Source organism: Penicillium brevicompactum, assembly GCF_028827555.1.
Source record: "Penicillium brevicompactum strain IBT 35665 chromosome Unknown utg000006l_segment0_segment0, whole genome shotgun sequence".
NCBI classification, from domain to species: Eukaryota; Fungi; Ascomycota; class Eurotiomycetes; order Eurotiales; family Aspergillaceae; genus Penicillium; species Penicillium brevicompactum.
Window position 1 is genome coordinate 4,931,098 of NW_026623209.1, and position 19,109 is coordinate 4,950,206.

General features: G+C 48.7%; 6 protein-coding genes across 6 annotated transcripts; 3 read left to right on the plus strand and 3 right to left on the minus strand.

The window, feature by feature from the left end:
* Positions 1–13: 13 nt before the first annotated feature.
* On the plus strand, positions 14–1,779 carry N7506_010086 (prefoldin-like protein; the record flags this gene model as incomplete). The annotated part of the gene is made up of 2 exons (XM_056959379.1): positions 14–1,193; positions 1,214–1,779. The coding sequence occupies 2 exons, from the start codon at positions 14–16 to the stop codon at positions 1,777–1,779; spliced, it is 1,746 nt and encodes a 581-aa protein (XP_056808769.1).
* A 2,439-nt stretch (positions 1,780–4,218) lies between these two features.
* Positions 4,219–6,219, minus strand: N7506_010087 (NADPH oxidase family protein; the record flags this gene model as incomplete). Its single annotated transcript, XM_056959380.1, has 4 exons — positions 4,219–5,266; positions 5,349–5,600; positions 5,650–5,770; positions 5,835–6,219. The coding sequence occupies 4 exons, from the start codon at positions 6,217–6,219 to the stop codon at positions 4,219–4,221; spliced, it is 1,806 nt and encodes a 601-aa protein (XP_056808770.1).
* Positions 6,220–6,742: 523 nt separating this feature from the next.
* N7506_010088 (copper transporter family protein) lies at positions 6,743–7,407 on the plus strand (the record flags this gene model as incomplete). Its single annotated transcript, XM_056959381.1, has 2 exons — positions 6,743–7,221; positions 7,293–7,407. The coding sequence occupies 2 exons, from the start codon at positions 6,743–6,745 to the stop codon at positions 7,405–7,407; spliced, it is 594 nt and encodes a 197-aa protein (XP_056808771.1).
* Positions 7,408–11,238: 3,831 nt separating this feature from the next.
* Positions 11,239–13,338, minus strand: N7506_010089 (protein kinase IKS1; the record flags this gene model as incomplete). Its single annotated transcript, XM_056959382.1, has 2 exons — positions 11,239–13,240; positions 13,286–13,338. The coding sequence occupies 2 exons, from the start codon at positions 13,336–13,338 to the stop codon at positions 11,239–11,241; spliced, it is 2,055 nt and encodes a 684-aa protein (XP_056808772.1).
* Positions 13,339–13,700: 362 nt separating this feature from the next.
* On the plus strand, positions 13,701–16,174 carry N7506_010090 (uncharacterized protein; the record flags this gene model as incomplete). Its single annotated transcript, XM_056959383.1, has 4 exons — positions 13,701–14,394; positions 14,446–14,470; positions 14,517–15,080; positions 15,127–16,174. The coding sequence occupies 4 exons, from the start codon at positions 13,701–13,703 to the stop codon at positions 16,172–16,174; spliced, it is 2,331 nt and encodes a 776-aa protein (XP_056808773.1).
* A 550-nt stretch (positions 16,175–16,724) lies between these two features.
* On the minus strand, positions 16,725–18,853 carry N7506_010091 (putative GTPase NOG2; the record flags this gene model as incomplete). Its single annotated transcript, XM_056959384.1, has 3 exons — positions 16,725–17,561; positions 17,955–18,702; positions 18,756–18,853. The coding sequence occupies 3 exons, from the start codon at positions 18,851–18,853 to the stop codon at positions 16,725–16,727; spliced, it is 1,683 nt and encodes a 560-aa protein (XP_056808774.1).
* Between the last annotated feature and the right edge of the window lie 256 nt (positions 18,854–19,109).

Sequence of the window (19,109 nt, forward strand, 5' to 3'; positions counted from 1 at the left end):
CACTTACAACGCAATGGGTGTGCCGAATCATAACCTCGACGCTCTCGAAGAGCAGCGCCTTGCGCTAGAAGACAACATCCTCCAGCTCGAAAAATCACTCTACCACTGGCGTACCTGGGAAGCAGAGTACGACGGCGTTCGCGAGGAGATTAGCAACCTTGAAGATGACGCCTCTACCGAAGACTTCCTCGCCGTTGCCACGGAGTTCGGCGATGTACTGGTGGACGAGAAGGAAATGCACAAGATGCTTGGGGCGCAAGGTGTCACACGGTCTCGCGGGCAGGTGGTCGATATTCTCGGCCGACGAATCGACTACGTTAAACAGAATGTGTCTACAATGGAAAAGAGGCTCCGAAAGGCCCAGGATGAGCGGGACGTTTTGGACATGAACGATCTGCCTCCAACGCAAGAGGGCTCGGACTTCCCTATGCAGGAGATCATGGAGGAGCTTGACGAGGATGGAAATGTCGTCTCAAGCTCCATCAACGCGCCAGGAAACCAGGCGTCGGAGTTACTTGAAATGTTGCAAAAGGCTGGCGTCAAGGATGTCTCGGAAACTGAGGCCGCGGAGACTGCCGCCCCCAAGCCCAAAGCCGAGGGTGCTGCCGCAGCACCAAGCACTTCGAAAGTGACAGAAGAGCAAGAGGACACCACAACCCGCCAAAGTTCAGCCCCAACGCCAAACGGTATCTCCGCACGTGAAACAAATGCTGCTCAGCCTCAGTCTGTGGTGACCGATGAAGATCGCAAGCAACCGCCTGTCACTGATGTGGACGAGTCTCTTGAAGAAGCAAAACTCCGTCGTGAAATGCTCGAGTATGGAATCAACGAGGTTGGCGCTATTGTCGCAGAACTGGAAATGGATGAGTCTGGGAGCGACATCTCATTCGACGAAGAATACGACTATGATGATGATTACGAGGAAGATGAGGATGAGCACGGCAGGTCTCGCACGCATTTGCCAGCGGATTATCACAAGGAGATGATCGAGCTGGAAGCCAAGCTCAACGCCAGAGGCTTGATGAACATGGGCAAAGACACCGAGACCTTCCCTGAAGAGGTGCAGAGGGAAATCGAGGCCCCTGCTGAGGTTTCGACCGAGTCATCTACTAAGGAAAAGAAGCCCAAAAAGCGGGTTGCCTTCGCAGAGGATCTTGACATCGCACCAGCCAAAGAGTCTCCAGCCGTTGCCGGTAGAATCCCCCTCCGCAAGATGAGCCTCCCGTACTCGCCGATGCCATCGTTGAACGGAAAACCCAATCTCAAGTCCCAGAACCATCCACCACCCCGGCTGTTCCTAAGAAGACTTCACGATTCAAGAGTGCGCGTATCAATTCTTCGGCTACCGCTGAACCCGTGACCACTGGTGCTTCTTTCGCAAACCCCTCACAGATTACCGAGTCTCGTCTTCGCAAGCAAGCCAACACAACCCCATCCGCAGCACCACCTGCGCTCTTCCCTGCGACACCAAAAGAGCCCAAGCCATTCTCTGCTCCAATCCCCGATATCGTCGAGAAGCCCGTGGTCCCACAACCGCCTCAGGACCGCACTCTAGCCGAGAATGTGCTTGAGAGACAGGTCAGATCAGGGGCGGCCAAGGCCCCTGAACTCGATCACTACGACGAAGAACTCCACCAAAAGCAGATTGCGTCAGAGTTCTTCCACATGCAGAACCGCCTGAAGGGGACTCCCAAGGAAGAGGAACAGCAGGTTCTTCCCCCCGACCCAGAAGAGCCGCCAAAGCGAGTCAGCAAATTCAAGGCTTCGCGACTCGGATGATTCACGTCACTGTTGGGAAATGGGCTGCTTTTACCCATCCATAGATTCCTGTACGGAGTAGACACATTGAATGATTCAAAAGCGTTTGTCTTGTTTGTCTTCGTAGGCGTGTATAAATGCATCTCCCTTACCCCTTACCCCTTTCCCCCTTTCTCCTTTCTCCTTTTTCCCGACCACCCGGAGTTCAGCTTTCCTTGGATGCAAATCTGGGGAAATACGGCAAGGTGCATACCCATCCAATGGTATCACCGGATAAACTGAAGTCCAAGATCGAAATGAGTGCTTCTCTGGCTGCTTCGCCTTCGTCTCTCTGTCTCTCTGCGTTTGTCTGGGTTTGTTTGTATTGTGCTCGGTCTTCTTCGGGGGATCATTGTACTTACGAACTTGTCTTTACGGATTTGGTTTGGCATAGGGTCTGAACCATGGAGTTGTGGTTTATTTTTATTCTCGCTCGACATACACCAAGCTTATTCAATTTGTGTAAACATCACTCCAGGCCAATTTGTCCATTCTAGCTTGCTCCGATCCACGTCCCATAGATAGCGTAGGGCTGATCATCATGCCATTCAATGCCCAGGTGGAAAACTTGATGCGCACATAGAATGGATTTGTATTGTCTGTTGCTCATGGGCTTCTGCTTTCCTCCTCGATATCGAAAGATTTCTGGCGGGACAACCAACATCATCGGCATGCTCATCATCGCAGGGTGTAATTTGTCATTTTCTTCGGTAGAACGCGAAATCATTGAAATCATTGTTTTTGTCGTTTGGGTTTTTTTGGATCGCGAAATTCAACAATTTGAAAGAAGTCTGGAAGGTTTCCGTATTTGGTGCATTTGTATGTTGCCGTCGGTAAGAAGTGCTTGCTCTCTCTCTAAGTTAGTTTCGCCATAGCAAAGAAATTGATCTCTATCAACTTACCAGTCGCCTATACCGTCTTAGTAGCCATCCACGGGGTGCTTCATCGGGCAATAGATACTAGCAATTCCGAGGTCTCATACGTGACACCTTTGCCGCATTCGCAAACTTGAGGTATGCAAGATTATATGGAGTTTTCCTATAACAATTTTGGTACACCCTTTTCCTGGTGACCATGATTACCATGTTTCGTCCCATTTGATTCATTGATCAGGGTAGGAAATAGTGATTCTATATTACACGGATGCTCATCACGTCCCATTGATCGAACAATAGGCTGGATCAGAGCTTCATGGTCTTTATTTAGGTCGTTAAGAACCCACGAGATCACTAATCTTGAAGGTAATTGATAACCTGTCAAAGCAAGGCCGTTAACCAACGCTCTGATTTTGTCCAGGTATTCTTCCATAGTATCAAATTGATCCATGGAAGTATTAAAGAAATCATTCAATAAGAGGAATTCAGTAGTAGATTGTTTTGGAGAATACAGTTCTTCCAAAGTTTGCCAGGCAATTTGACAATCTTTAATATTTTCAATGTGAGCAAGTGGACCGTCTTCACAGTACAATTGAATGACTGCAAGAGCTCGCTCGTTTTTTCTACCAGTAGTGGTAGTTGAGAGAGATAAATGCAAGTCTCTGTCAGTGAGAAGTGCTCTCATTTGGATGGACCAAATTTGGTAATTTGCAGATCCTTTTAATTGAGGAATTTGTAATTCTTCAATTGTCGACATGGCTTTGGTATCTGTTCTTGTCAAAGTAAATACTAAATCGTAATTCTGCAGGGTGGATTTAGTAACCTTGGAGGTAGGTAGTGTTGGAAATTGGGTTCAATTGATGGGAAAAATAAGATCACCTGGGCAAGCCGGGGGGCTTAGGTCATAGTCATTTGACCATTGACTTGAGCGTTTATAGTAGACTGAAAGGCTTTGGGTTTGACTGTATCCCGTTCTTAGGGTTTCCAAGGTTTTTCCATGGTCGTGGCTGGTTTCGGAATTGACTTCAGCCTCGCTCACCTCATGATTCGTAGACATGCAACCACAAATCACCATTCTGACAAAAATGCCACTCTGGCTCATAATATCTAGTATTATCTCAAGTAGGTATGATCTATCAATGAAGAATCAAATGCCCAAAACTTCGGCTGTGCTGCGCTCATGATCAGTCGCTTTGTGTTTTTTCAAATCCGTTTTCGGCAAAAATCATTGCGTCTTGAAAAACAGCTTATATGACAGACATGGATCCTCTAGCATAATATGATACAGCTCTTAATATCTATAGGATCAAGCTATAGATCAAACGTGAAACCTTCCAAGGTTGGAAGGATTAAATTATGTTTGCTTGGACCTAAACGAGTCCTGGGTATATTCATTAATCACTAGCAAAACATGAAATAAAACACATTAGTTTCTGATTTTGATTGAGTAAACATGTTGTTCGGGAAAATACTGAAGGGAAATCCTCTCTCAATACCTGGAAATGAGACGTCAGTAAGTTGGAAGTTGATCAGAGATGGGATAAACTCACGAGAAGCTCTCGGTATGAAGCCAAACCTCCCGAGCACAATCCTCCTCTCTCATTATTCTATACTGCGCAGCAGCAGCAGCCTCGCTCACATCATGGTTCATAGACGCAGGACCGCAAACCACCACTCCAACAGAAGAGCCTCTCTGGCTTGTGAAGTCTCGTATCAACTCAGGCAGATTCGGCCTACCAGTGAAGAATCGAATGCCCAACATTTCAGCAGCGTTGCGCTCATGATCAGTCGTCTGTGTATCTTTTTCCATTTTAGGATGCTGCACAACGGTGTGCAGGGCAGTTTCCGATCCTTCTTCGTGATGTGTTTCATGAATATCGATCGATAACCCACCAATGACACCCGTCCGAGAGTGTCTCGCTGCGATATCTTCCACGGCCTGGATGAACCATGCTCGCATCCCTGGGTCGCGTGTCGCGACCACCACTTTCATTTCGGCCTTGTACTGCTCAAAGCCGGAGAGATAGATGAAGTTCTCGAGCATGGAGAGTGTGAAGCCGGCACCAGCGCCGCCTCCTACAATTAAACTCTTGTCGAACTGATCGACGTGTTTATCGGAGATTCCGCCGTATGGTCCGTCCAACATAACAGGGATCTGGACTCCAGGGTTCTTTTCGGCCATTTTCATGAGTCGTCCTGTCAGTCCACCACGTTGCTTGACGTAGAAGACCAATTGATTTTGCTTGTCTTGTTGGGGTACTGAGCATATTGTGAACGGGTGGGCTGTGAATGCATGAACTCCGCAAGTCAAAAAGCGAATGAAGATGTGTTGACCGGGAGACCAAGTCATTTTCGTGTCGATGGTCACTTTGAGGGTGTGGTTTGTCTCGGGGATGAGACTGGCTTTGTGCTTGAAGCCGTGCTCAATGTATGTTTTACATTGCGAGTAGAGGAAACACATTGTGTAGATCACTGCGGTTGCAATGAAGTAGTCCCACGAGGACATACGGAAGTCGCAGTGGAGGAAGAAGAAGATGACGAAGACGAGGGCCATGAAAAGGTGGGTGGCTTTGAAAAATTCATAGTATCGGTTCCTGGGCGAGAAAAAATAGGTTAGTTTGGGGAAATACACATGCAAAGCAACTATGTCTACATGATAAGAAAAGAATGACACACCTGATCCAGGGAATAGACATGAAGGTTAACCAAGCCTGAGCTATGAGGGCAACCACACCAGTGACCCAAACACCACCTTTGCTCCACGATGCAACTAAATCCCCTTTCCATGCATGGAAGACGATGAATGGGAAAGTATGAACCAAAGCGAGAACGAACATTGCCCAAGCGACCCAGTTGTGCCAAATATTCAACTTTTCGTGGGAGATTCCTGTCAGTGCGGTGATCGGATTGGCCTTCGCACCCAAGACACTAGGATCTGTCAGTCATGGAGCCAAATCAGGGAAGTCGCTGATCTCACATCAAGAACGGCATACATGCCAGAGCCAAAAACCCGGCCCGAGTAGCAATAGGAGGGGAATTTCCGAAGCTGATTTCCTTTGTATTGGGCCAGTAGTATGGACGTGGCCCCAGAGTCATTGCTAAAATTCAAACATTGTTAATGACAAGCCTTTTCCAGTACCTGTTCCAGAGTTGTAAGCTCACCTAAGAAAAAGATAACACCCGCCGCTGCAAGCAAATAAGCGCCCAGAGAATGAGTGTTCCAGCTGCCGATCCTCCAGCTTTTGTAGGAAATGAACCGAAGCGCCGCGACGAGTCGTGACCAGAGAGATTTCTGCTTCACGCCCTGTGGTGTAGCTTTGGAGATCAGACGTGCAAGGGTAAATAGGATGATTGCAACGAGAAAGAATGCAACCGTCGGTAAGGCATAACGGTGATCGGCTTCGTACCAGAAAACCCAGTAGGAGGTCTTCAAAGCACATTGCTCCGGCGTCATGGTACAGTTTCCTGCATTGCGACTTGAGTGTAACATCACCGGCTGGTCCAAGAAGGGGACCATCTTCATAGCGCCTGACATTGACATCTGCATATTGGCGGTTGTAGGCAGTGCCTGGATAGCCGAAGAGCTGAAGAGAATGAAGATTGAACAATTGTCGATCAGGTCAGATCAGATCCAGAGATATAGCCGACATTAGTAAAAGAGAAGTTGATGTAAGATGTCGGATTGATTTGGTAGCCGACCGATTGGTCACGACCTGCTCAAATTGCCTCGCATTTTAGGGCTGGACATGATACGGATACTTAGGGGTTTCGTCATTGAAGAGCAGATTTTGATTGGTCGCACCGGTATTAGGGTGAGCAAGAATGAGAAGGTTTTGATATAGCCGCAGGAGCGGCCCCATCCTTTCTTCCGGTTAAGCCAATCGCTTTGACTGCTCGGACGCGTGGGAGGTGGAGATCGTCCCATGTGGATATTCGGGAGAGGCCGTGTTATTCCTCCTTCGGGCATCTGCTCTGATAGCCTATTCTCTTCTCTTCTCCCAACTTCACATATCTTTAACTCCCGGCGCTGTCAAAGCTGTCAGATCAAACCATCCCTCCAAACCGCCAAAATGGATATGTCCCATATGACAATGTCCATGTCCACGGCGACATCGACCGGAATGTCCATGGCCACATCAACCTCCTCCATGGACATGGACATGTCAGACTCCAGTATGTCAATGAGCATGGCAGACATGGCCATGACCTTCTTCGTCTCCTTCAAAACACCTCTTTTTTCGACCGAATGGACGCCAGGCACGAAAGGACAATACGCCGGTACTTGCATTTTCATCATCGCACTGGCTGTGATCATGCGGGTGCTTCTTGCTTTGAAACCAATTCTCGAGGGTCGCGTCTGGACGGATAGTGTTCACGATCACATGCCTGAGCTACAGTCACACATTGAAGCGGGCAAGCCTCCTCAGAACCCGTCGGGGCTACGATCGAGCATGCAGGAGGTCAGTCACCGCTGGTCTTCATGGCGGGTGAACCCCGCGGCGGGGAGGGCGACATTCGAGCTTGTCACAGCCGGTGTGGCTTATCTACTGTAAGAGTGCCCTTGGGACTTTTTTTTGGATAATTACTTCATGGTTTTCATGGAACTGACTAGCGAAACAGCATGTTAGCGGTGATGACGATGAATGTGGGGTATTTCATGTCGGTGCTCGCGGGTGTCTGGCTGGGAACTTTCATGCTGGGCAGCATCGCAGCTGATAGCAGATGGAGGCATTGACTGTGGTCTTGCCTTGGGGGACCTTGTGGGAAACCCTTCTAATAAAATAATCAATTACGATCTACGCTCTCTCAATCCCTAGAACGACTTAATAGCTGCCCTGGAAACAGTGATGACTTGTAATTTTTATGACCTGGAAGCACTTCTCTTTTTGCACTCGAATTCACAGTGAGTCATTTTGAAAAGAACCCGTGGGACCAGCAATGTACAAAGTAGCCTCATAATCGGTACGTCACACCAAGGCCTAACTTACATTCGTTTCCGATGAGCTCTGCCTTTGGAGGGCTGCTGGCTTTCGTGCAGCCCCAGTCAGCCACTTGGTATTATCAAGCCAGTCAGAGGCCCGCTAAATTTGCCAAAGCATACGCACGTTCATGCACAAAGACACACGTGGAATGCCCTCAGATGACCCTATCCCGGCCCTTGAAACCGAATTCCCCGCAGCGCCGATATTCAAACCGAAGCTGAATACTTTCCTAGATCGTAGTATAATATTGAGACAACTACCACGAAAACCCCCTCATCGCAAGATCCACAGAATCTCCCCAAGCAAGGGGCTTCCAAAATGTGCTTTTTAATTGCATAGGCTATCATCAAATTCGGATTCCAGGCGTGAGTTTGAGCAGAATTGCGCAGAAATCTCTTATATCCGAAATCCTTTTAGATGAAACAGGTTTACCAGCCAAGCGAGACCCAAGAGCGGATTTCTCCATATACTCCATCTCTTTGTGCTGTACACGTACAGTCTAGAATGCCTTTCGATGTGCTAGGCGACAAATGGTCCTGGTAGGGTTCAAAGGTTCCCGGCTTTACCGTGGATAGTGTCTCACCAAACTTAGTGAATCGTGTATCCGAGGCCACCGTTCGTCTAAATGCGCGCACTATGATCGCCTCATGAAAAGGGTGCCCAAAGCGGGCCGGCCTTTGACGAATTGTGTCCATATCCGTGGAGCGGATTGTGACTGTCGTGAAGTGTGGGCTATTATGGTTCCACTTGAAGGTATACTACGAGCAAGCCCGTTTGATTTCTTTCGTCTGAGCGTCTTTTAGGGTCCACGCTTTGCACGATTCGGAGTCCGTCGCCTGATCCTTCTGAACGCGGTGGTCAGAGGGTTGCTTCTGCTAGGCAGAGCTAGGACGCCGGTCAGCAACTCGTTGATCATTAGATATCGAAGCTGTTTTGCTAAGTATAGCGGATTTTATCGGTTTTTTTTTTTTGTTCTAGCAATGTTAGCTTTGGAGGGAATTTTTGGCATGTCTCGCTGCATTGTTAAGTCTCCTATTTTCGCAGCACGCAGAGAGAACCTTGGAATTTTTTCACAATTAGGCACATTTTCATTGTATCCACACAGAGTATGCTATAAATGATATTAATTAGATTCGTTTTACCCTGGGCGTGAGGACGAAAAGATATGGTATTCTCTGTTGGGTCCAAAGCACTGTACGGTACTCTCAAGTAGGTATTCTGCTTTTTCGGCCCTTTCACAAAAAAAAAGCCAATGCATCCTTAAAAGAAGACATAGTCCATCTAGCCTTGGCTATTCTGAAAAGAAATTTCCTACCATCCCATCATGCCCTGAGAGAATCTTCCAAAGACCAATTCTCCACAAAAAACACCCAGAAGCACCGCTGCAAAGATTCCAACGTTAAAACTCATGACTGCCAGCATTCTATGTATCGTTAGTCAAAGCCAGAGTAAAACCGTCACAGAACTTACAGAACATATCCAATGAAAGCCCTCCCAAGCTCCAGCAGTCCCCGAGTCCCATCTTTGCGAAGACTCCACGCTCCACTTGCTTCCCAAGGCCGCAATTTTTTCCGTGGATTATCTCTCTCGGTGGAGCTATCGGACATATTTGCCATGGGCAGAGATTCTTCCGAACGCTCACTGACATGTGTGTAAACAGGAAGTGGACTCCGTTTTGATTTCGGGATTCGCCGTTTCTTGGAAGTCTCGAGCTCAACCCTTTGAACCCTGGTCTCGCGTGCGGACCATGCTTGTTCGAGTTGGAATTTGAGAGTTCCGAGAAAGCGATTAAAAATTGCGAGAAAAATAAGAACACCAGTGTTAGGATGTACTTGGTTGTTGATGAGGTGGTCCACCCGGTGAAGAAGATGGTGATTTTGGTGTCGGTGGAGAAGACAAATGGCATTTCCATACTCATGCTGGAATTTGTATGAGAATTATTTGATCCATTTGCGGTGTGATGCATGTCCATTTTCTCTGATGTCGCTCTGAGGTCTGAGAGGGAAAAGACCGCGACGTTATAGATGTGCCATATGAACCAGGACACAGAGCTCAAGTGTCGGGCAAATACAGGCAAATAATGCAAATGAGCGAGATAGTTCACCTGGCAGGAATAGGGCTTTGGTGAGTCGAGTTCGAGTTACCAGGAGGTCCCCAAGGAAGGGGGTTGGAGATTGCGCATTCCAGTCGATCTTCTCAACCGCAAATGCCCTCAATTCCGCCTCAAATTCACCTCACTGTAATACGTGACTTCATACGCTTTTTACTTGAATGATTTGGTCTGTAGATTTCCACCAAAATAATCTCGATGCCCTTTCAATTTGGGAAGCCCTTCAGTACATACACATTGGAGACACCGCACGGTATGACTCTGCTTCATCTGGCGAAAGCCCCATCCCCGAAGGATCTCTTTTGAGTAAGAACCGCTCCAGTTGCAACAAGAAAGACGCATCAAGCGAGTGCAGTCGTCGATGCCAGACCAGTTCCCGGCATTGACTGTCCATCCGGTTCAATTCGATTTCTGCCTTGGAAAGAGTGACCAAGAAGAGGCAAATTTCTCCGAACGTGAATACCACTGCCAAAAGTCGCAGAAGGTATTTATGCGTTGATAGAAATACCCAAACGTTAAATTCCTCTTCTTGTTTGGGTTCGGAGTCATATGCTCTGTTGAATGGGCTGCTGTAGGTGCGACTGTCATCATGATTTGGGCGGGTTGGCGACGACCAACCGACTCCATACATATCATACGCTGCCCGTTTGGTGGTGTCTGAGAGAATCTCATGGGCTGCTACAACGAGGCGGAACCGATCTGTTTGCGTCGCTTTGGAGAGGCAGTGCGAAGTCCTGGTGTTCAGATCTGGGTGGTAGGCTTTAACGAGGTGATAGTATTTCCTCTTGTGGTAGGGCTGGCCTTTCCGTACGTCTAGTATTTCATACGGCGTGGGATGTTTTGTTGATGGCCACGGCTGATCACGCTCCAACCGGTGTCGTGAGTGTGTTTTGGGCTTTGAGGTTGAGCTTGTATGATATAAATGAGCGGATCTCATAGTGTTCGGCCATATTTTGCGATACATATTCCACCGGTGAAATTGGGGAAATGAAGGACTGATATTTGGAGTGATAGGTCTGGAGTAACTGAATTAAGATCTTCACCTTAGAGATTGGATACGTTTTCTCCTTTCAACCTTGAAAAACCAGGCTCTAAGCCAAGCGGGGAACCTTGAAATGAGCAGTTTTGCGATGTTTTGTTTGCCTTGGAGTATGCAGCGCGACTATCATAGGTGGCATGGCCGGTCGCACCGACTCTTTGCAGCCTGTCTTGCAGGTTACTGATATACTAAATGATTGTCTGAAGCGCAAATCCGCTCAGTGATAATGTTTGACCCTTGCTGAAGGTAAGGATAAGACTCGTCAATGTTTCATGTGCAAAGCTGATGTTCAAGTCATCTGGTTCGGTACCTGTCAACCAACATGGAAACGCAGCGCTGGTAAGAGAATGTCAGATATCATGCAGTCGTTAAGAGGTATTGAGCATAAATCGTAGATCGAAAATGACAAGCGGCAGGTGCGAGGAGGACGTCGGTTTATATTTCATCCTCTGGACGTATGTGCCAAACGCAGAGACCACCCAGGCGGAATCCGAGTCCGACGACTAGCAGGTGGATCAAGACAGCAAGAGACTGTACTCGAACGCTGCGCGCCTTCAAAGTCAATGCTGCGGAGAGGAGAAGAGGGTAAAGAATCCAAGGATTCACGGCCAGCGGCGAGCAGGGGTGGAGAAGTGAGGCAACCTTGGTAAGGAAAAAAACGATCTGTACAACAGGTGAAGAAGAAGCAAAAGAAACCAAAGCGTGGAGCCTGGGAAAGCGGCTTGGGGGCGGAGGCAAGAGATGATGTTGAGGAATAGGCTGAGGTTGAGAGAGCGGCGACGGAGTTTTTTCATGCAAGTCATTAGAAGAAATGGGAGAAGAGGTAGAATGCCGGTGCCGGATGACGATGTCTCGATCTGGACTTGAGCTGAGAGAACTTTCAGCGGCATCAGGAACAGGTGCGGTGCTGCCTCTAAATTGACTTGGGTCAAACATTGAGTCCCGCCGGAAAGACGTTGCATTCCTTGGATTCTTTTTTATAGGCGAAAGAGTTCGCTCTGAAGATGTCCGTGGTTTGTCCAGACTTTGAATTCGAGCACCGGGGATTTCCGTACTTGTTGAGCTCGTGCTGGGTTTTCGGAACCGGAAGTTGTCATTGGCATTTGCTCCGACTTGTATTCCGTTCAACACTTCTTCGGCAGATGGCCGTCGGGCGGGGTCAACGAAAAGCAATCGCTCCAAGAATCGGTATAACTTCTCGGGGAGGTCGGGACGAATGGTTCGTGCATGGTCGAACCCAGCCCAGCTGGTGATTTCAGCACGAAGCTGGTCCAGATCTTCTTTTTCTTCGTTTAAAATGTCGGCGTTGGCGTATGGGAGAGCCGCAAAACACAGGAAGTAGAGGATCATCCCCAGGGAAAAGATATCTGACTTGAAAGTGAAATTTCCGAAAGGCCCATCGGGATACTCTTGTCGGAGAACTTCAGGCGCGCAATATGAGAGGGTTCCAGTCGCCCCTGTGGATTTGCGCATCGCATTTTGTTGCTGCACTTCACCGAAATCACTGACAAGTACCCTGATTCCATCACCCGTTTCATGAAGAAGGCAGTTGTGTGGCTTCAGATCACGGTGAATGTATCCATTTGCATGCAGGTAGCGCAGCCCGGAGGTGATATCTCGGAAAAAGGAGTAAATCTCATCAAGTTGAAGTTTGCGAGGTCCTCCCAGATTGGACTGTGGCTCCGGTTCGCCCTTCGACTTTCGGCGAAGGCGATCCTTTAACTGCTGCGCGGTGGTTGATGTTTGGACGGTGCCGCAGATATAGTCGTTCAGATCGCCTGCATTGCAGTATTGTTGCAAAATAAATGCACAGGCCACACTGGGACCAAATGTGCTAATCTTTGCGTTTTCAAGCCAAACATGGCGATACGAGACTAGGTTCTGATGCGAGAGGTGTTGCAAAAGTTGCACTTCTCCCAAAACCTTCTCCAACCACTCATGATCATCGCCAACGGGCACACGCTTACAGGCGTAATGGCCCAGTGACACACTGTCCAGCACGTGTTTCACTAGTAGCACCACACCCTTCCCACCTTTTCCCAGAACACGCTCTTCCACAAAAAACCTCTTGAAGTAATCCGGGCTGAACGCAGCAGACGAGATACCTTGTGGCGCGGAGGTAGGTTGAGGAGACGGCTCATATGTTGGCCCGCCAGGTAGTGCGGGTTGAACCAGACGGCGGCGTGGAGATGGGGGAGTTGATGAGCTTGCCGAGCTGGGAAGGCTGTTGTTGAGCATGCGAAAGTAATTTGGGTTGACGAATTCGCCCTCGGGTTCCTCATTCTGCCGTTGTGGTCCCCTGCTATTTTCATTCATGGGGCGATGGCAGAGCGGACAGTTAGTGAGCTCCATATCTCCATGGTCGGTATCTGACGTGTTGCGGAGAACGAGCTGCTGGGAGTCGTGATCGAAGACAACCACAGAGTCATTGTGTCGCCTAAGGTGGTTAGAGAAAGCTATGCAGCAGCTTCACACGACTTACAAAACAACATGATTGCCCCCGTTATAGGGGACCATCGACATGTTTGCGGGCATGTCAGCGTCAAGAGGGCGCGGGTCGATGACGAGGTAAAGTGGGCGGTGAGTGTACAGCCGCGAATAGTGACAGCCTTGGAACTTCGGGCCTTTGGCACTTGACTCAATATTCTTTGTTCAAGATCTTGCAGATTTCTTTCCCTTGTTTTTGAAGATCAAGACGAAATGTTCAACAAATTCCTGGTCGTACCAGGTCAATTGTTCTTCAGGGATCAAGTTAGGCTGAGACGCCTGAAACGATCTCCGGAGCTAATCCCCTCAAGGATCGGTGGATACTCGTACGGCTGACAGCACACATCCCACTGTGGATTTTGAACAAAACTACCGTTGTTATACTAATTTGACGTCGTGTTCCAATCACAATGGATCCCATATCTATAACCGGCCTCGTGATAGAAGTCAGCCATGTTCTTGCCAGCCTCATTGAATACGCGAAAGCTGTGAAGAGCGCAAGTTCCGAGGTACGGAGGCTCAGCGAAGAGCTCTTCGCTCTGAAAGGGATATTGGACCATCTAGCAGCACAAACAGAGCAAAGTCAATGCGACGAGAAAAGCTACGAGTCGGCTTTGTTCGACCGTGATGCTATGTCCAGAGTGTTGTACACGACAAATGAGTTTCTCCAGACCTTGCTCACCGATCTAGGGACACCGGAGACCAAATTGAAACACTTGAAACGCAATCTCAAGTGGCCATTTACGCAGAAACAAGTCAATGAACATCTTGTTCGCCTGGAAAGGGTCAAGTCTTGGTTGATATTGGTCCTGATGGCAGACCATACATCCGCAGATCACGGTATACAGCAAGAAATCGGCGCTTTGACGAGCGCTTTGAAGGAGGACTTGCAGATTCGTGACCGCGAGCGAAATAAGATAGCCAATAGAGAGCTACTCCAATGGATGGCTCCTGTGAGCCCAGAGAGCGCACATTTACGAGCGTCCAAGCGCTATCAAATGAGGACTGGTAGATGGTTCCTTTCGGGACATTTGATGGAATTTCTCAACACAAAGGAAAGTCCTTTACTCGAGGAGGACCGAGCTCTGTTTCTTTTAGGAAAATGTATGTATCTGTTACCAACATGGCGGCTTTTACTAATGACTGATGCTGAAGCTGGAACTGGGAAAACAACACTATTGTAAGTCAGGTTGAGTACTTGATTATGTTCCATCTGATCTTTCTAGTTCTCAGACTGCAGACAAACTTACTTCGATGTCATCGCAAGACCCATCCATATGCGTTGCCTATTTCTACTGTACGATAGGCGACCATGCGTCTCAGATTGCGAGAAATGTTCTTGGATCTCTGGTGGCACAACTTTCGAGCGCAGAGCCTTCAATCTTGGGCGACATTTGGTCTACTTATCACAGAGCTCCGAAAAACCAAGCCCATCGGTTCCCCATCGAGACAAGTGTTCTCGAAGCCGCGATTTTAAAATGCGCTTCTAAAAAAGGGCAAGTTGTGCTCTTAGTTGATGCAGTCAACGAGAGTGACGACATGGACCTGATTGAAGAGTCCCTCGTCAGGCTTGCAAACGCATGCCAGAACATACGCGTGCTCATAACCACTACAAACACGCTGGTCTTCAAGCACCGCGGTGGATCAGTCCTCAACATAAGCCGACAAGTGCGAGGAGATATAGATATATTCATTCAATGGCGCCTTGAGACCGATGAGACGCTCAAAAGTTTGACGCCGAAGTTCAAATCAGAGATTGAGACAACCCTTCTTCAGAACGCAGATGGCTCGTAAGTAGCTCTTTGGCCGTCACCCAAATCCTCTAACACATCTTAGGTTCCGTTGGGTTCAACTCTCCTTAGAGAATCTGAGTACCCAGCGGTCTGTTCGAGCAATGCGCGAAGCACTTCGAAGTCTTCCTGTGACATTGCGGGAAACTTACGCAAACACGCTTGAAAGGATAGCACCAGCCGACTGGAAAATCGCCCGCGAGGCATTGTTCTGGATAAGCTTTGTGAAACAACCCCTGACACTACGCCGGTTGAATGAAATCGTTGTCCTGGACGAAGCGGATAACCTTCTGGACGAAGACATGATGCTCGTGCCTCCACACATCCTTCTCCAAATATGCCAGGGTCTCATAACAGAAGATCAAGACGGCTGTGTGATTCTCGCCCATTCTTCTGTCAAGGACTTCCTGACTTCAGACTGGATCAGCTCTTCCCGAGTCAACTATTTCCGTCTTGATCCCACCACTGCAGACCTGAAGATCATGAACCTGTGCCTGACCTATCTATGTCTCGACAACTTTTCAGCCGGATACATGATTGAGAATCCCCCGACACTGCGGGTAAACCATCCCTTCTTGACTTACGCTGCAAATTATTGGCCTGAGCACGGAGCAGCGTGCAACTTTGGGGACTTGAAATTGGTTCATAAGCTATTTGACTCACGAGCACTTCCAGGACGTGGAAATTATGCCACGTGGTTGCAAACGCTATTTCGACACACGGTTTCGCGTGAAAAAGATCGTGAGACGATCGATATTACGCATCCGTTGTATTATGCATCCTCTTTTGGAATGACGCCCGTTGTCAAGTCTATACTTGCGGCGGATCCAAATATTGATGTGAATGCGCCCGGTGGCCGTGTCGGGGCTACGCCTGTTTGGATAGCTAGCTTGCGGTTCAATTACGAGGTTGTCGAAATTCTTTTGGCCGCAGGGGCTAACCCAAAAATCCGGGATCCTGGGAGCGGTCTTAATGTTCTTGATCTGTTGAGATTAGTCCGACCTCTTGGACGGAGCTATACTGGTCTGAGGCCTATTTTGGCTTGTCCAGCACCCTGGAAGGATATGGAAAACGATGGAGTTGTGGCCAAATGATGTGGTCGTGCAATGTGAAGAGCCAAATCATGTTTGCAATTTTTAGCTTGCATAGGAAAGAAGAATGGTTCGGGATCATGCGCTTGAGACCTTCTATAAGCTGGATTATGAGCCTATCATCAGACAAACCAAGCGGGCAGAGAGATGAAATAATTTTTCAAAATACACTGACTGGGACTACAAGCGGATACAAGAAAAAACATGACGTTATAAGTGAATTATTTTCATTCATGATGATTCTTTTTGAATCGGGTATCTGAGGGAGGGCTGGTGCTTGTTAAACAAGAGGCCCGAAGGATAGTACAGTTCATTTACTGAAATGCTCACGGTAGTCACGCGGCTTGGGGGTGTGGCAAGCGTTGGTCAGAGCGAAGCATCGCATGGCCTGATAGCTTGTGGGAGCCAAATTCACTCGAGAGGCGAAGATGGAAGAGCCAGCCAAGGTCTGTTTCAAGAGCTGGTATGGCTGGGCTCATGGCGGCAAATTGCCGGGCTTCATGAGCTGAAAGGGGTGACACTCAAGTGCCTTAAGAGATCACAGGCGAATTGATCAATCCTCCTCGCCACTCTCCACGTCGCTGACTTCGATGTTGGCGATGGAGTCATTGTCGCTATCAGCGCCATCGACTTCCTCATCACCAGGCTGGGAGTCAGAAGATTCAGCTTCGTCATCTTTCTCAACAGGCTCGTTGTTTTCATCCAACTTGCGCTTGCGAGGCATCTCGCCGAGGCGACCTTCACGGCCCTCGACACCATCGTCCTCTTCTTCGCCTTCCTTGCCCTTGCCCTTGGGTGGGGGAGTGTACCAGGGGATCTTTCCGCGAAGGAAGTCATTGATGACCATCTTGGCAACACCATCCAGATCGGCTTCACCTCCCTTGAGGAGACGACCACCCTGGCGAGCAAGAAGTGCCAGCCATTCGAGGTAATCTTCCTGGTGCTTGATGCCATAGGTACGCTCGAGGTGACGGGGCTGCACACGACGAAGCACAGCAGGGATGTACTGCTCGGGGTTCTCAACGTTCTCCACTCTGCAAACACCGCGAAGGAGAATGTCCTCCTCGGTGTCATTCGCGTTGGGTGGGACGACACCGGGGCAGTCGATGAGGTAGATTCTCTTCATAAGAGTGATGTACTGCCACACCTTGGTCTCTCCGGGAATAGGGGCAACTGTGCAGACCTTCTTCTTGCGAAGAGTGTTGATGATGGAAGACTTTCCAGTGTTGGGGTAGCCAATGAAACCAACCGAGACCTGCTTCCGATCGGAGTGAAGGGAAGAGAACTGGCGGAGCAGGGCAATCAAAGAGCCCTTACCAAAGGAGTTGTTGATGTTGGCGTGGAATGCAAGGGTAGGGTAGTCCTTGGAAAGGTGACGGACCCAAGCGGCCTGGAAGAGATGCAAAGTTAGCAATCTGTTCCCAGCAATGTGTGAACATTGTAAAATGAATGTGTGGGATGTTACTAAGAGCTCTACTACTAAGCCACCAAAAAGGCAGAAGCAGAGCTCAACTCAAAAACAAAACACGTCTGACCCTTGCGACAGGCTTTCAAGACGAAAACAAGTCAACCTAGCTTCATAACGAAATTCGGTGCGGGCCAGCGTCAATATACCAAAGCTGTAACAGACTGGATTCCATTGAGAAAAAAGCACAACCGAGGTCATGCACGACATGAGTCGCAGGAAAAGGCCTTGACTTAGCGATGGAACGAGGGGGTGAAAAGCAAAGAAAAGCAAAACTAGAACGCTACAAAGTGAGGAAAGAGTAGACTTTGAACTTACAGCAACACCGGTTGGGACAAGATCACACTTGTTCAGAACAAAGATCAAGTGCTTGTGGGGTGCCTCCTCGCGAACGTATTTTTCAACACTTCTGCAACGAGTACCGTTGGGATCACGTGAGTCCAAGACGTGAATGATAACATCGGAGGAATCGATGACCTTGTACAGCTCGTTCCAGATACGCTTACTCTGTCCCTTGGAGAAGACAGACTCGCGGGAAGTTGTGAGCAGACCCAAGTCCTCAGCAGCGGCAGTGTCATCGCCACGAACGATCGCACTTCCATCGGCGTGGAACCCTTCATCGTTCTTTTGACTGTAGGTGTCTTGGTTGCGGGCGGACTCGCCAGCGAGGTCTTCGAGAGAAGAGACACCAAGCTTGACACGCTTGCGCTGAGCCTTGGGACCGAAAGTGTCGTTGAAGGGGGCAGTCTCGATCGCCATCTTAGCCTGATGCTGCTTGAGCCCGTTGATTCCGTCACCGTCCCGGATCAAGCTCATGGGAAGCTTGTTGGTCTTGAGGAGAACTTGGTAAGGGTCGGAAGCACGCTCGGCAACAGCATCACGGAACGAGGTCAGAGCCTCTTGTGAGATGACTCGAGAGTTTGCAAACCATTTACGGTTTGGCTCAATACGAGCTGTCGGCAGGTCTCTGGACTGATAACTGGCGGCCACTGTGATCTCACCCTGAGCGTTACGACGAGCCTTTCCATCCTTGAACATGTTCAAGGTCTTGATCTTCTTGGCATCGCTGTGATCATGGTCAGTATGACTGCGAGTGTTTTGCTTAGGAGCTGTACATACCGGTAGAAATTTTCACCTTTGGTCTTGACATTGCCCATGCCATCCTTGGGCTTTCCCTCCCTCTCTTTACGAGAGGCCTCCTTCTTTCCTGTACCCATGATGAAGTACTAGGGATAGATGTGAGAAAAAAGGTATGTGCCTGACGAAAAAAAAATCGAAGGCAAGACCAAACACGAAGATTGGCAGAGTGCAAAGAAAAGAAGAAGGAAAATAAAAGGCGGCGAAGGAAGTTTTTTTTTTGGCGCCAAGAAATAGCGTGCACGGGCCAGCTAGAAAATCGCTTCGTCGACTTACCGCGTTGCTCCTGATTATACGGTTATCGTTAGGCTACTCTGTTTGATTGGAGGTGTTCTC